We start from the raw sequence: 12,676 nt of genomic DNA, 5'->3' as shown, positions 1-12,676 counted from the left end.
CCCCCTGGACTTGTGATTGCCCTGGGCATGGGCTCGTCCCCGGGCGCTTAGAGACCCGAGACGTAGCCAACGGCGAGCCTCCGTCTCCCTGCCCAGCCGTGCCAGCCTCCCCCGACTGGGTCTGGTCGACCCCTGCTCCCGTCTGCATAGGGCTTGGCAAGATGCGCTGTGACGGCGCTAGTCACACGCTTGGCCTGCTGAAGCTGGCTAACCGAGTCCCCTGTGACCCGTACCGAATTTTTTTCTACTCAACGCGGCGAAGTCATGGATGAAAAGAGGTTACCGGTACCGGTTCCTTGGGAGAGGGACGGGCATGATCTGCAAGTTGAACCGGATTGCCGTCATCATGTTGGCCCGACGAGCTGGAAACTCGATTTGTGTTGTTGGTTGTTCTGCCCTACGTTATCTCTAAGAAGCAAAGCAATCTAACGTTAGTTGGAGCCCAGCCACTAAAGAGTGACTGTCAGCATGGCGGCACCTCATCACAGCCAAGATGAGTGTGCATCAATTCCAAGAAACCCATCGTGTAGCGATTCCAAGAGGAATCGAATGACTGTCATCCGATCAATAGCGTCCATCCATGCCGCACATCTCTCGTCTCCCTCACATTAGACTCATAATCTGCTGGGCCATGGTCTCTTGTCACCGTCGCAGGCTGTCCCCGTTGGTTGATCCACATGGGCTGCCAGACCGCTCTCCTCGTCGTCGCATTGAACCGAGCGTCTCAACTGTTGACCCCTGGTTTGGCCTCCAATCCAATCCAACCCAAGCTATCACTAAGAACAGCTAGATGTGATCATGTGATGATTTTTCAGCTTTATTTTCTTTCACACTGCGTGTGACTAGACACCCTCGCTGTGATAAAGGAGATGCGACCGTATGACTCGTGGTATACGCGCTGAGGTGTCAGACGAAGGATTTAGAAAACATAGCCTTGGTCTCTTTTCGAGTGTAGCCGCATAGACGGGCCCGATTAGGCTGTAACTGGACCCTTGCCATCACACGAAACCCTCGACTCCCTCAGCCCCGAAACGGCCGCCGCTCTGGTCGGGGACCGACTCCGCTTCGGAGGAGTGGGGCCGGTTGGATGGAGAGGTGACGGTCAGGAGCCGGAAGGGGATGCCTCCAGAGGATATCAACGATTAGGTAGTTTTAGCCTGCAACTCTGGCCATCAAACTCCTTCCAAGTCGAGTTAGTCTCCTCGATATGGTAGCTCTACCTAAAAATATGCTACGTACTAAGGGCAGTCCAAGCACTATTAGTTTGTGTTACCACTCCGCAAAGAGCAACTGAGTCTATCGATCTTTGCTTCAGATCGAGAAGAGAAACTTGCTTAATCCTCATGATGAAACTGGTAACTCGACCAACCAGATCCATGATGATCATTGTCGAATTAATCAATTCCCCGAGCGGGTTCCCACAGACGATCTCGATGCCCCGCCTCTTGTCAAGCCGAGCAAGCTTGATTTCTCCTCCTGCACTGACGTGTTGGTGGTGTCAGTCTGTCTGTTGCATTCTGGTTTTTGCTGTTCCTGGAACCAATTAAAATCCCACTCTATCTGAGTAATAATGCATCGAGTTGGCCGTTGAACTGTACCTGGAGCTAGCTGGATCACACAGCATGGATGCTGATGCTGGCTTAGACTTGTGATCAGCTAGTCCACTAACTCAACCAACGCCCGTTCCGTCCATGTATTGGTTAGCCTCATAACTCAATCGCCAGAAAAAAAAACAGTCCCAAACTATCGCCAAGTGTTGACATCAAGAATTCGCTCGCCAAGCTTCAAAATCTTTGCTTTATGCGAGGAAGGCTTGTTTATCTGGGCACTATGGCACCGCCAAGATGGAAACACGGCACGTGCCATGCCACCAACTGATGACGTAGGGCCACCTCATCCGCCTCAATCCTGCCTGCCATGCCACATGGATGATGGGGATTGAGGCTGGAGCTCGACTGCCTTTTCGTAAGCAAGAGCTTGAGGCTTTCTCGACTTCTTTCTTTCACTTCTCCCAAGACATTTCAGTGTCGAATCTCATCTCTTTGCCAATTGCATCATCCTGTCGCTACGGAGCTTGACCACTACGAGAGCAGAGCACCCCCGCAATGTCTGGCAAGGATGATGCCGAGGAGCACCGCCGCTACACAGCTCCATATAGCGCCAGGAACCCTATACCCACAATATCCAAGTACCGAGAAGAGAGGGCAGCTCGACAAGAAGAGGCACTGAACAAGAGCAATGGCGTTCCAGAGGGAAGCGGGACTAATGACTATCTATCGCAACAAAAGTCGAGAGAAGACCCTGGGCCACGCCCAGAGTTGGAAGACGCCAAGCAAGATGACACCGACAAGGGTCAGGATGACGAGGAATTTGAGGGTATCAAGGATACCTCTCAGATTGAAGGACAGTCGTCTGATCCCAAAAAGAGGAGAAAGGAGATGAAGAAGAATAGAAAGGAGAGGGCAGAACGAGAAGTCACCGACCCAGTCACTCACCTCCCTGTCACCATACACGATTTCACCGATGAAGCACTCAAGGAGGTAGGGGTCAATGATCCATCCTTTGGCACGACCCAACGGACAGCAACCGGCCTTGATGGGAAGAACAAGTCCCAAACCCAGCTTCAGGCGGAACATCAGGACATCCAGCAGAGCCATGATGCCATGGGAGAGCTATTTCCACCACCGGACTTTGATGCTCTTCGACTCGAGATGGCGCAGATCAGCAAACGTGGTGTCACATTTGGACTTGCAGCTATCGCAACAGTCATCGCCGGAACATTTTCCTTTGAACGAACCTTGAGAGAGGACTTACTTCCGGTTGGAGGTTGGGCGTCGGCTGTAGGAGGCGGTATGCTTTGGATCGTGTTGGCCGCAGCATGTGCGGCATCTGTCTGGTTCCTCATTGTGTCCGTCCGAGAATGGATGGCGAATAAGATCAACAACATTTTCCAGGACGAAGTCTGGGACGCTCATCGGCGAGGCGTTATCAAGGCATCCAAGAACCACGACACTGAGACTACCGTTTGGTTGAATTCCCTTCTTGGCTCTGTATGGCCTCTCATCAACCCCGACCTCTTTGCCAGTCTCGCAGACACCCTGGAAGACGTTATGCAGGCTTCACTGCCCAAGCTCATCCGGATGGTCAGCGTGGAGGACATTGGTCAGGGCAGCGAGGCGTTGCGAATCCTTGGCATCCGGTGGCTTCCCACTGGTGCTGCAGCAAGGGCAGTTGATGAGGATGGGAAACTCATGACTGCAGAGCAGAGTGACAACGATACCGAGAGGAAGGACGGTGAAACCGATAGCAGCAACACTGTCCAGGATGGTATGGAAGCTGAGGAGGGTGACTTTATCAACCTCGAAGTGGCATTTGCCTACCGAACTCGATCCAGTTCCAAGTCTCTCAGAGAACGCACCAAGGATATGCATCTTTACCTTGCCTTTTACCTACCTGGAAACATCAAGATTCCGGTCTGGGTGGATCTTCAGGGCATCATTGGCACGATGCGAATGCGCCTCCAGCTGACCCCTGATCCGCCATTCTTCGCCCTCTGCACAATTACCTTTCTTGGACAGCCCAGGGTCAACTTGAGCTGCGTGCCCCTGAGCAAACACGCCATCAACATCATGGATGTGCCTTTCATCAGCAACTTTGTTCAAACCGCCGTTGACGCTGCCATAGCTGAATATGTCGCCCCCAAGAGTCTTACCCTTGACCTCAAGGACATGTTGGCTGGTGACGACTTCAAGAAGGATACCAACGCTGTTGGTGTAATTGTTGTGAACATCAAGCGCGGATACGATTTCAAAATGGGCGACTCTGGTATCCCGCTTGTCAAGGACGGCAGTTCAGACCCCTATGTCTCTGTTGGCTGGGCCAAGTTTGGCAAGCCGGTCTGGTCCACGCGTGTGCTTGAGAACGAGATGGAACCATACTGGGACGAGACCTGCTTCGTTTTGGTGACGCCACAGGAGCTGAATATCGATGAGAGATTGCGTATTCAACTCTGGGATTCCGATAGACTCACTGCAGACGACGATCTTGGACGAATCGAGGTCAGGATAAAGGAGTTGATGAAGAGTGACAGCACCAACGGGCGGATGTCGACTCGACAGGACGGCTTCAGGGCTCTCAAGTCGGGCGACAACATGCCTGGCAAGCTCGAATGGAGTGTCGGTTACTACTCCAAGACCAGAATCCAACAAGATCAATTTGAGCGACAAACTCACGACCCCGAAATCCGCACCATGGAACAGCTCAAAGAGAAGGTGGACAAGTCTTGCGAACGTAAACTCCGAGAGACCATGCTCAAGGAGGGCAAGAAGGAACGAGACATCAACGAACTCGAACAGCAAAAGGCCCAAGAGTTAAAAGCTGAGCAGGACGCCATGATCATCTCGGCAGCACCCCCTGATGGCTACCCTAGCGGTCTTTTCAGTATTCAGATCCACAACATCACAGGCCTCGAACTGGATCGTCTAAACAAACGGCAAGCCTCGAACGATGCTGAGGCAACAGATGAGGAGGATTCTGGTGATGGTCTGCCGAGCGCTTACTGCACCATCATACTCAACCATCGCAAGACATTCAAGACGAGGACGAAGCCCCAGAACGCAAAGCCATTCTATAATGCAGGATGTGAACGTTTCGTGCGTGACTGGCGCGAGGCTGAGGTGTTTGTCACTGTGCGCGATGCCCGGCTTAAGGAGGATGACCCCTTGCTGGGAATCGTCCACCTACCACTTTCTGAGCTCTTCCGTGAGCGCTCACAGGTCATGGGCTTCTGGCCCTTGTCAGGCGGTATTGGCCACGGACGTATCCGTCTCTCCATGGTCTGGCGCAGCGTCCAACTGCAGGCGCCGCGAAACCTCCTGGGTTGGCAGTATGGCACCATCGAGGTCCAGCCAACAGTAACGGTTGACAACTGCCCCAAGGATCTTCGCTCGTCAAAGCTCAAGTTTCGGACCAGCATCAGCGCAGCAAAGATGTACACTGAGGATGGGGAGAACCAAGGGATGGTGACATGGAAGTCGAAGCGAGATAGGCCACTCGCTCTGGCTGTTCAATCAAGGTATAGCAGTTGTCTATCAATTGCCTTTCGTGATAAGGGCTTCTTTGGGGACGGCACGGCTGCATTTTCTGTCCTCTGGCTCAAGGATATTGCGGATGAGGAAGAGACAGAGCTGGAGCTGCCGATATGGAAGGGTGACTTCCGTCGTGCTACGGCTTGTTGTCTCAAAGAGTGCGGCGAGAAGCTTGGCACCATCAAGTTAAAGGTGACATTTTGGTCTGGTTTGGTAAATAGTCCCTTGTCGACACCACTACAACTCTTGAGAGGCAGGTGACAGCTCACAGATGCTAACCCCGTCACAGGGAAGCGCCCACTCCCGCTGGACACGCCGTGACGAGCACCTCCGCAATGTAGTCGAGGTTATTGAAACCGCACGCGACAACCTCGAGGCCGGACGTATGGAGAGGGAGGCCGGCATAGTCGACTCTGAAGGTGAGTCGTCTGGGGCCGCGCGCCGCCCACCATCGATCGGGAGCAATTCGGACTCGAGCTCCTCATCCTCCTCCGACTCGGACGGAGAGGACTCCGACATCCCCGACGGCAGTGCTGGAAACAAACAGGGTCCCGTTGATCAGCTCCGCGACTATCGACGTCGGGACAAGCGTCTGCATCGGCAGCACCGGGGACTCATGCAGTGGAAGGTAAGCTCCGGATCTCCTTGTGCCTGTCCAATTTCCTTGTCTGCCGTGCTTCTATTTTGGCCGTTCAAAGCAAAGCAAAGCAAAGCAAAAGCAGGCAAGCGAGGAGGGGGGCGTGTGCATCAAAAGCATGATGCAAGAAACAACGTGGGACTGACAGATGGGCCTAGATCCCGCGTACAGCAAAGTGGATCAAGCACAAGTTCGACCGCGTTGGGGATAAGGCGTCTAGCGTCTTGGAGCATTCGTCCAAGCAGCCTGGGATCGAGACCGAGGTCTAGAGCAAGCCACGCACCAGCCAAGCGACATGCCGAAGGGAAGGGTGGATATGCCGGTGCCAGCGCACAAGAGCAAGAGAGGCTGTGTAACATGATTGGTAAAATGGATCTATCAGTTAGCGAGAAGCAAGCAAACAAGCAAGCGAGGAGTGTCGGGGTAATGAGGGTTCAATATGCTATGCTTGTCGAGGGTCATATCGAGAAAGGCGGTATAACAGAAAAAGAGGTATCATCCATCATTCATCGTTGCCTACCTACTGTACTTTACTTACCACATGGCTCATTAAAAACATGCCACCTCCAAATGCCGACCTCCTGCTAATCAAATCATGCCATTCCAAGTCGTCCTGATCCAAATAGTTTCCTCCTTTGGCCCCCCTCCCATCCGATCCCACCGGCGTATGCGGGTGATCCCGTTTTTTCTCATAAAAATGATGAACCGTCTATGATTTCTCCGAGAAAAAAAGAAGCGAAAAAAATAAAATGGGCAAAAAAAAACAAGCATGAGCCTCCTAAATCAAGTTGTTGTAAAGCCCCCACCCCCAAGCTTTTGAATCGTATGTGCTCTGCAGTTCTGTGACCTCTCCGCTGTGAAAGAGAGAAGACCTGCTCCAACGCCAACCCGTCATGCAATGCATGTTTTTCTTTGCAAATGCTCGAGTAGAGAAAAGAAGATGAAGGCTACTCCGTGCGTACCGGAGAAGCAGTAGATGTGTTGACAAAACATGACCAACCAGATCGCCGATGTAGTCCTCGATAGCTCCATACATCAGTCCATATGTGACCAATGCGCTGTGGGTCCCAAACGTTCTTGTCATTCTACCGGCGTGGCGCTTGGTTACCGCTCCTTAGCTTGCTGATGTTCTCCTCCGTCAATGAATCCCCAGTCTGTAGTTCTTGGTACGAGTTCCTTCGATAGCTCGCTGGCCCACCCGCAGCGTCGATGAGCTTGGTCTCTTGAAGCCTATTTGACCATTCAGTCTCTCCCTCCGGCCGCCGCAACTGAGGCGCAAGTTCCGGAGCCGTGGTATCGAAAGGGGATGGCTCGTTCTGTCCGTTTGTCGTCAACGGCCGGGGTGTAATGGGGCTGTTGTTGAAATCTTCGGACGTGCGTCCAACAGGAGGCATGTCGTTTTCGTCGATGCCGACATGTGGAATATCTGCGTTATCACAGTGTTCGCTCATCTCTGAACAGTCCGATGCGGAAGGATCCGGCGCTGTGGATGCCCGACGCCGAGCATGGCACCATCGAAGCAGCATCTTCTCTAGTATGACGCTCCGAACAGGCTTGGCCAAGTAGTCATCCATACCAGCCCTAGTGCACTTCTCTCGATCGCCCTGGATCGCCGATGCTGTCATGGCCACGATAGGGACATCTTGGACGATAGGTTTGTAGGGGAGGTGGTGCCTCAGCAAGTGTGTACACTTGTATCCATCAATGATGGGCATCTGCACATCCATCAAGATGATATCCGGCTTGGGTTTGGTGCCTTGATGAACACCAGAGAGATATTCCAGGGCTTCCTTTCCATTCCAGGCAGCCGTCACCTGGAAGCCAAGTCGACCGATGGTTTTGGTCGCAATTTTCTGGTTGATGGGACTGTCACAGTTAGCTCTAGGCTCCTCTATTCGATTCATCCATGACTTACTTGTCTTCGACCACCAAGATGTGAATCTTGGCTCTTTCTGACGGGGGCAGCTCTTGGTCAGGGCTTGATGATGATGAGATGCCGAACCGGGCCCGGCGAGATCCTGAGGAGCCTCCTTGCATTCCATCAGACGCCGGAGGGGTGCCGACAATTTGATCATACTCCGAGCTATTGCAAGACATGCTCAACTCAGATTGAAGGCGGTCAGGAATAGCGCCCGCGTTAGCAAGGCCAGCTTCTGCCGGGCCACTTGGCTTGTTGAAGGGGATCCAGAACGTCGCTCGGGTTCCAACACCAACGTTGGACTCTAGCGAGATCCGTCCGTGCATCAAATCCAACAAGTTCTTGCAAATGGTCAAACCCAGTCCAGTGCCTCCGAATCGTCTTGCGGTTGATGCGTCGCCTTGGCTGAACGGCTGGAACAACTTCTTCCGAACCTCGTCTTGAATACCAATCCCCGTATCTTCAACCGTGAACCTGACCTCGATGGATTCGGCCGTTTCCTTCTCCGCAACCACTGAGAACCTAACGTATCCTTGATTTGTGAACTTGATGCTGTTGGTCAAGAGATTCGTGAGGATCTGTCGTACGCGTCCAGGATCTCCAATAACAACCAGGTCGTTTTCGATGCCGTCCCCGATATCTGATTGGAAATCGAGATTCTTGCGTTCCACGGCGAACTGCAACATTCTTCCCACCTCCTTGACAATGTGAGACAGCGAGAATTGTACTTCTTCAATGTCGAGGCGCCCCGACTCCACCTTTGAAAAGTCCAAGATGTCATTGATGACGGTGAGGAGAGAGGTTGCTGAGCTTTGGATGTTTTCAACGTATTCTTGCTGTTCCTCGTCCAAGTGCATTCCAGCGAGTAGCTCGGCCATTCCCAATACACCTGTGATAGGCGTCCGGATTTCGTGAGACATGTTGGCCAGGAACTGACTCTTGAGTCTGTTGGCTTCCTTGGCGGCTGCCTCGTTAGCGATGGCCTTTCGCTTCTCCTTGGACTGCTTCTCCAGTGCTTGTTCGCGGCTCTTGAGCTCTGTGACATCCATGATGACGCCGATAACGCCCTCGATATACGTATCGTTCTTTGCACCGCTTTCTTGAGTCTTTTTGCCCAGCATAGGGAGGAAACGAGTCCTATACCAACGATCGTCTATTCAAAGTTAGAAGAGGGCTACTGGCATTCAAACTTGGTCAAGTCTTACCGATCCCGTGTTCCTTGACATCTTCGGCAACTTGCCCGTCAAGAATCAGCTCGATGGGCTCCAGGAACTCTGGGCGTTCGCCGTCGGCAAGTTGTGCGGTCAGACGGTTGAACACCTTGTACATGTTCTCTCCGACGAACCACCTCGTTCCATCATGGTTCTCTTCGTGGGTATTGTTCCAAATCAACGCGCCTTCAAGCATCGTCACTCGGCGCTTCGGGTCGACAGTGAAGATAGTAACATGGGAGTGGGCGATAACGCTGAGCAGCTGCTGGCGTGTACGCTTGGCATTCATTTTGGTCTGAATGCTCTCGTGAACGTCGGTACAAGTCCCTAATTCCAAGTTTAGTCAGGGGATGGCACAACGTTAGCATGCAACTTACCAAACCACCTCTCAACCTTGCCAGTCTCCTTGTTGCGTTGAGGTAATGCCCGTCCGAGGAACCAGCGCCAGTGCCCATCTCTGCTTTGGCATCGGTATTCCGTCATGTAGGGGTCGCCCGTATTCAGAGAATGTTTCCACCTTCTTTGAGCCTCGACCAGGTCATCCGGGTGGAAAGCATTCACCCATGACTTGCCGAGGCTATTCTCTGGAGTTAGTCCTGAGTAGTTGTAGAACCGAGTGTTCCAAAAGTCCACCAGGCCGTCCGAGGTTGCCGTCCAGACCAGTTGAGGCATCGTGTCGCAGATGAGCTTAAATCGTTCCTCATCCCGCTCCTTGATCTGTGTGATCTCTTCTGTCATAACGGTAACATCGCGTCCCGTGACAACGCCAGCAAGGAAGTCACCTGTTGAATCGTCCCGGATCGCCTCCCCAAGCACGTCGAAAACCAGCTTCTTTCCAGCCTCATCATACATTCCTACGCGAGTACCGCTAAAAGGAGTCTCAGTCTTGAGCAAAGTCGAGATGGGATATTCTGTAACATCCAATCGGCGAGAAAAGTCCTCGGTATAAATGTGCCAGTACTGAAGGAGATCGAAGCCATTGACTGAGGTGTCAAGCGGTGCATCCTTCTCAAACAATTTGCGAGCCGCAGAGTTGGGGAACGTGACACTACCGTCCTTCCACATTGCAAGGATAGGCATCTGGGTGTTGTTTAATAAGGCGTCTTTCATCAGCAGCATCTTCTGTAGGAGCGATGGTGTGCTAGAATGGGACGCAACGGATGGAGGTCCCATCGGGGGAAAGGGGCTCGAAGACATGGTGACAATGCCAGGGCTGTGAAACGAGGGTGAGTTCGAGTCTCTGCTGGATGCGACTGAGGATGGGTTGGAGTGGGAGATGGACTTCCGCTCGGCAGCCTCAAGGATACTCGGTCTCGCGATGGGTTTCTTTGTGTTAGAGAGCGTCGACTTTGGCGATTGGGTGTTGGTAAAGGTCAGCGTGAAGAAAGCTTGCCGATCCTCGAGCTCCCAGATAGTTATGATCATCTTGGCAAAGACCTGGTAGTCTGACTCCTTGGCTTTATACCTATTGTCGAAGGAAGTTCTGCTGATACCTTTCCTGGTGATGACGACCTCAACAACGGCATCCTGGGTCTGGCGAGCAGGAGGGCTGGGACGGCTCTCGGGGGTGGGCATGGTACTAGTGGTTGGTGTTGCGTCGCCACCTGACTGGGAGTGTTGTCTCGAATCTCTCGCCGGTGCTCGTACGCCCATCTCGTCGACCAAGGTTTCAAAGAAAGCTTCCCATGTCGCCCACACAGGCTGTCCGTCTTGTAAGATATCGACTCCGACCTGAGAGAGGGACTGGCCCCGCAGATGTTCGATAGTGGATACATCCTCCTCGTCCGAATCTTCTGTAACTATTCCCAGCATTCGACCCATTGCCTCATTAGCCAAAACAACCGTCTTGAGATTGTTAAGAACCATTGTCGGCACCGGTAGGTACTGCATAGCTGAGAAGGCGAGTTGACCGGGTGAGATGGCGGGCATATTTAGGCGAAATGGGCTCTGGGATGGCGACCTCGAGCCGTCTCCGAGGGGGTCCCGAAGGAAGCGTCCTCCACCAAGCAGGCGTGGGCTACCATCTTGACGGTTGGATTCGTTCACCAGGTCCGCGGCAGCTCTCGGTCGCGCAGGGTTAACAGCGGTTGGAACAGGCGCCTGGATGTGATTAGGATGTGACTCGGAGCGGCTCAATGGAAAACCAGTGTCGTTCACAGCTGCGGCGGGCCTAATAGCTCGGGATTGGCTGCTGGAGCGAAGTTGTTCGGGAGGGCTCATGTCGGTTCTGCCCGTTCACGAGGCATCGAGAACGAGCCGTGTTAAGCGACTTGAGAGTCGAACAGGAGCAATAGTTAGAGGTAACAAAATAGAATATCCAAGAAAGAAGTCAAGAGTGGAAAGATGGCGCCGCAATGGGCGTGGGGAGCAATGTCTAACCCTCTCGCGACGCGGACGACCTCGACCTCGAGACTGAGACAGGGTCTAGACGACGGCAAGTGGGCGGCGAAGCTTTCTCTACCACGAATCGACAAGTGACCGTCGACGGGGAATTGGCATGGCGCAAAGGTGGGATATGCTGAGTGAGACAGGCCGTAGCGAGGGGCCTAGCTAGGTCTTCTGGATGCGGCGTCGACGGGAACAGGATTTAACTTTTGGAAGGTGTTATCCGACCAGCTCGCTCAGGTGAGGTGAGGTGAGGTCAGGCAACAGTGGGATGCCCTCTATCGCCCAGTCAACCTGGAATCCAGCAGCTCCGGTCGAGACGACGGAGAAGGTTCCGTGATGGCCGAGGAGCGTAGAGCTGGCAGACTCTGGCAGGCGAGCAGCCGCGATCTAGGTCGAGGCGATCTAGGACGGTTGGAGACAAGACAGCTAAAGGTGTAAAAGGACGATGGGACTGAAGCCCAGAACCGAGAGGAGAAGACAAGGAAGGTCTGGACGGTGGATGGGTTAACCCGGAGCGCCCTTCCAGAGCAGAGCAGATCCGACACGGCACGAATGGGCAAAGAGCAATGCTTAATGCAACTTGCTCGAAAGGATAGAATAGGCAATAGATTGTCCGTTCAGACGAAGGGGTGGAAGAAGGGCCCTGAGATGGATGGGGACCCTGAATTGACACCTTCTGCGGGCTGGGGGCACAAGCTGAGACGACACGGCGGGACGGCCACCATCCATGCAGTTGAAAGAGCACCGACGGGCGGGGGCTTACGAGGGTCCAACGCCTGAACGGGGTGGCCTTACGGGGTGTTGCGGGCTCCGGGGGCGCACCTCTTTGCTCTTTGGGGGGCGTGAGGGTAGGTGAGATGCTGCGAGGTGGGGCACTGTCGGACCCTCGACTGGCCGCCGCGGCGTGCCAGGCTTGGCCAGGGTCGGGATCGCCTCCACGCGTGGGGCCACGCCTTGTGTCTAAATGCCGATCGAGGACGACAATGGCATGGCCTGGCAAGCCCTGATTTCTGCGGTGAGCAGGCCGGTTCACGCGAGAGAAGTCGTTGTGTCTCTGATGGCACAGACGCTATGCCATCCATCCATCGCACGGCCGCAGAGGGTCAGATGGCGGACCGAGTTGGATATCAGCCCAAGCACTCTGTTCGGTGAAGCCCAGAATCGGGACTACCTTAGCCTTGGTGGTCCGAAGGGCGACGGGAAGCTTGTTAGCACAGATGACCTCCCAGCTAGCACCAAGAGCTCGCCTGCTGCAGATAAGCTGCTGTTAGAGGTACTGTAGGTTCTCGGCCTGGAGAAAAGAGTCCACAATACGACGGCCTTACGTAGCAATGAGAACAATCCGCTCAACACACCTTACCCAAGAACCTAGAGCCCGGTCGTTCCAACCTTGGCCGTTCCAACCTTGGCCGTTCCATTCTTTCTCAAGGTCAAG

At 53.7% G+C, this 12,676-nt stretch overlaps 2 protein-coding genes across 2 annotated transcripts; one reads left to right on the top strand and one right to left on the bottom strand.

Moving 5' to 3' along the window:
* Positions 1–2,105: 2,105 nt before the first annotated feature.
* On the top strand, positions 2,106–5,993 carry LRP88_08699 (SMP domain-containing protein; the record flags this gene model as incomplete). Its single annotated transcript, XM_083245202.1, has 3 exons — positions 2,106–5,300; positions 5,377–5,715; positions 5,883–5,993. The coding sequence occupies 3 exons, from the start codon at positions 2,106–2,108 to the stop codon at positions 5,991–5,993; spliced, it is 3,645 nt and encodes a 1,214-aa protein (XP_083099696.1).
* Positions 5,994–6,809: 816 nt separating this feature from the next.
* On the bottom strand, positions 6,810–11,073 carry LRP88_08698 (uncharacterized protein; the record flags this gene model as incomplete). The annotated part of the gene is made up of 5 exons (XM_083245201.1): positions 6,810–7,538; positions 7,592–7,603; positions 7,654–8,795; positions 8,848–9,180; positions 9,231–11,073. The coding sequence occupies 5 exons, from the start codon at positions 11,071–11,073 to the stop codon at positions 6,810–6,812; spliced, it is 4,059 nt and encodes a 1,352-aa protein (XP_083099695.1).
* Between the last annotated feature and the right edge of the window lie 1,603 nt (positions 11,074–12,676).

This window comes from Fusarium phalaenopsidis (assembly GCF_050370095.1).
Source record: "Fusarium phalaenopsidis strain FUZ10S chromosome Unknown contig_32302, whole genome shotgun sequence".
In the NCBI taxonomy this organism is placed as follows: Eukaryota; Fungi; Ascomycota; class Sordariomycetes; order Hypocreales; family Nectriaceae; genus Fusarium; species Fusarium phalaenopsidis.
The sequence above is the reverse complement of the archived record's forward strand: the minus strand, read 5'-3'. Positions and strand labels throughout refer to the sequence as shown.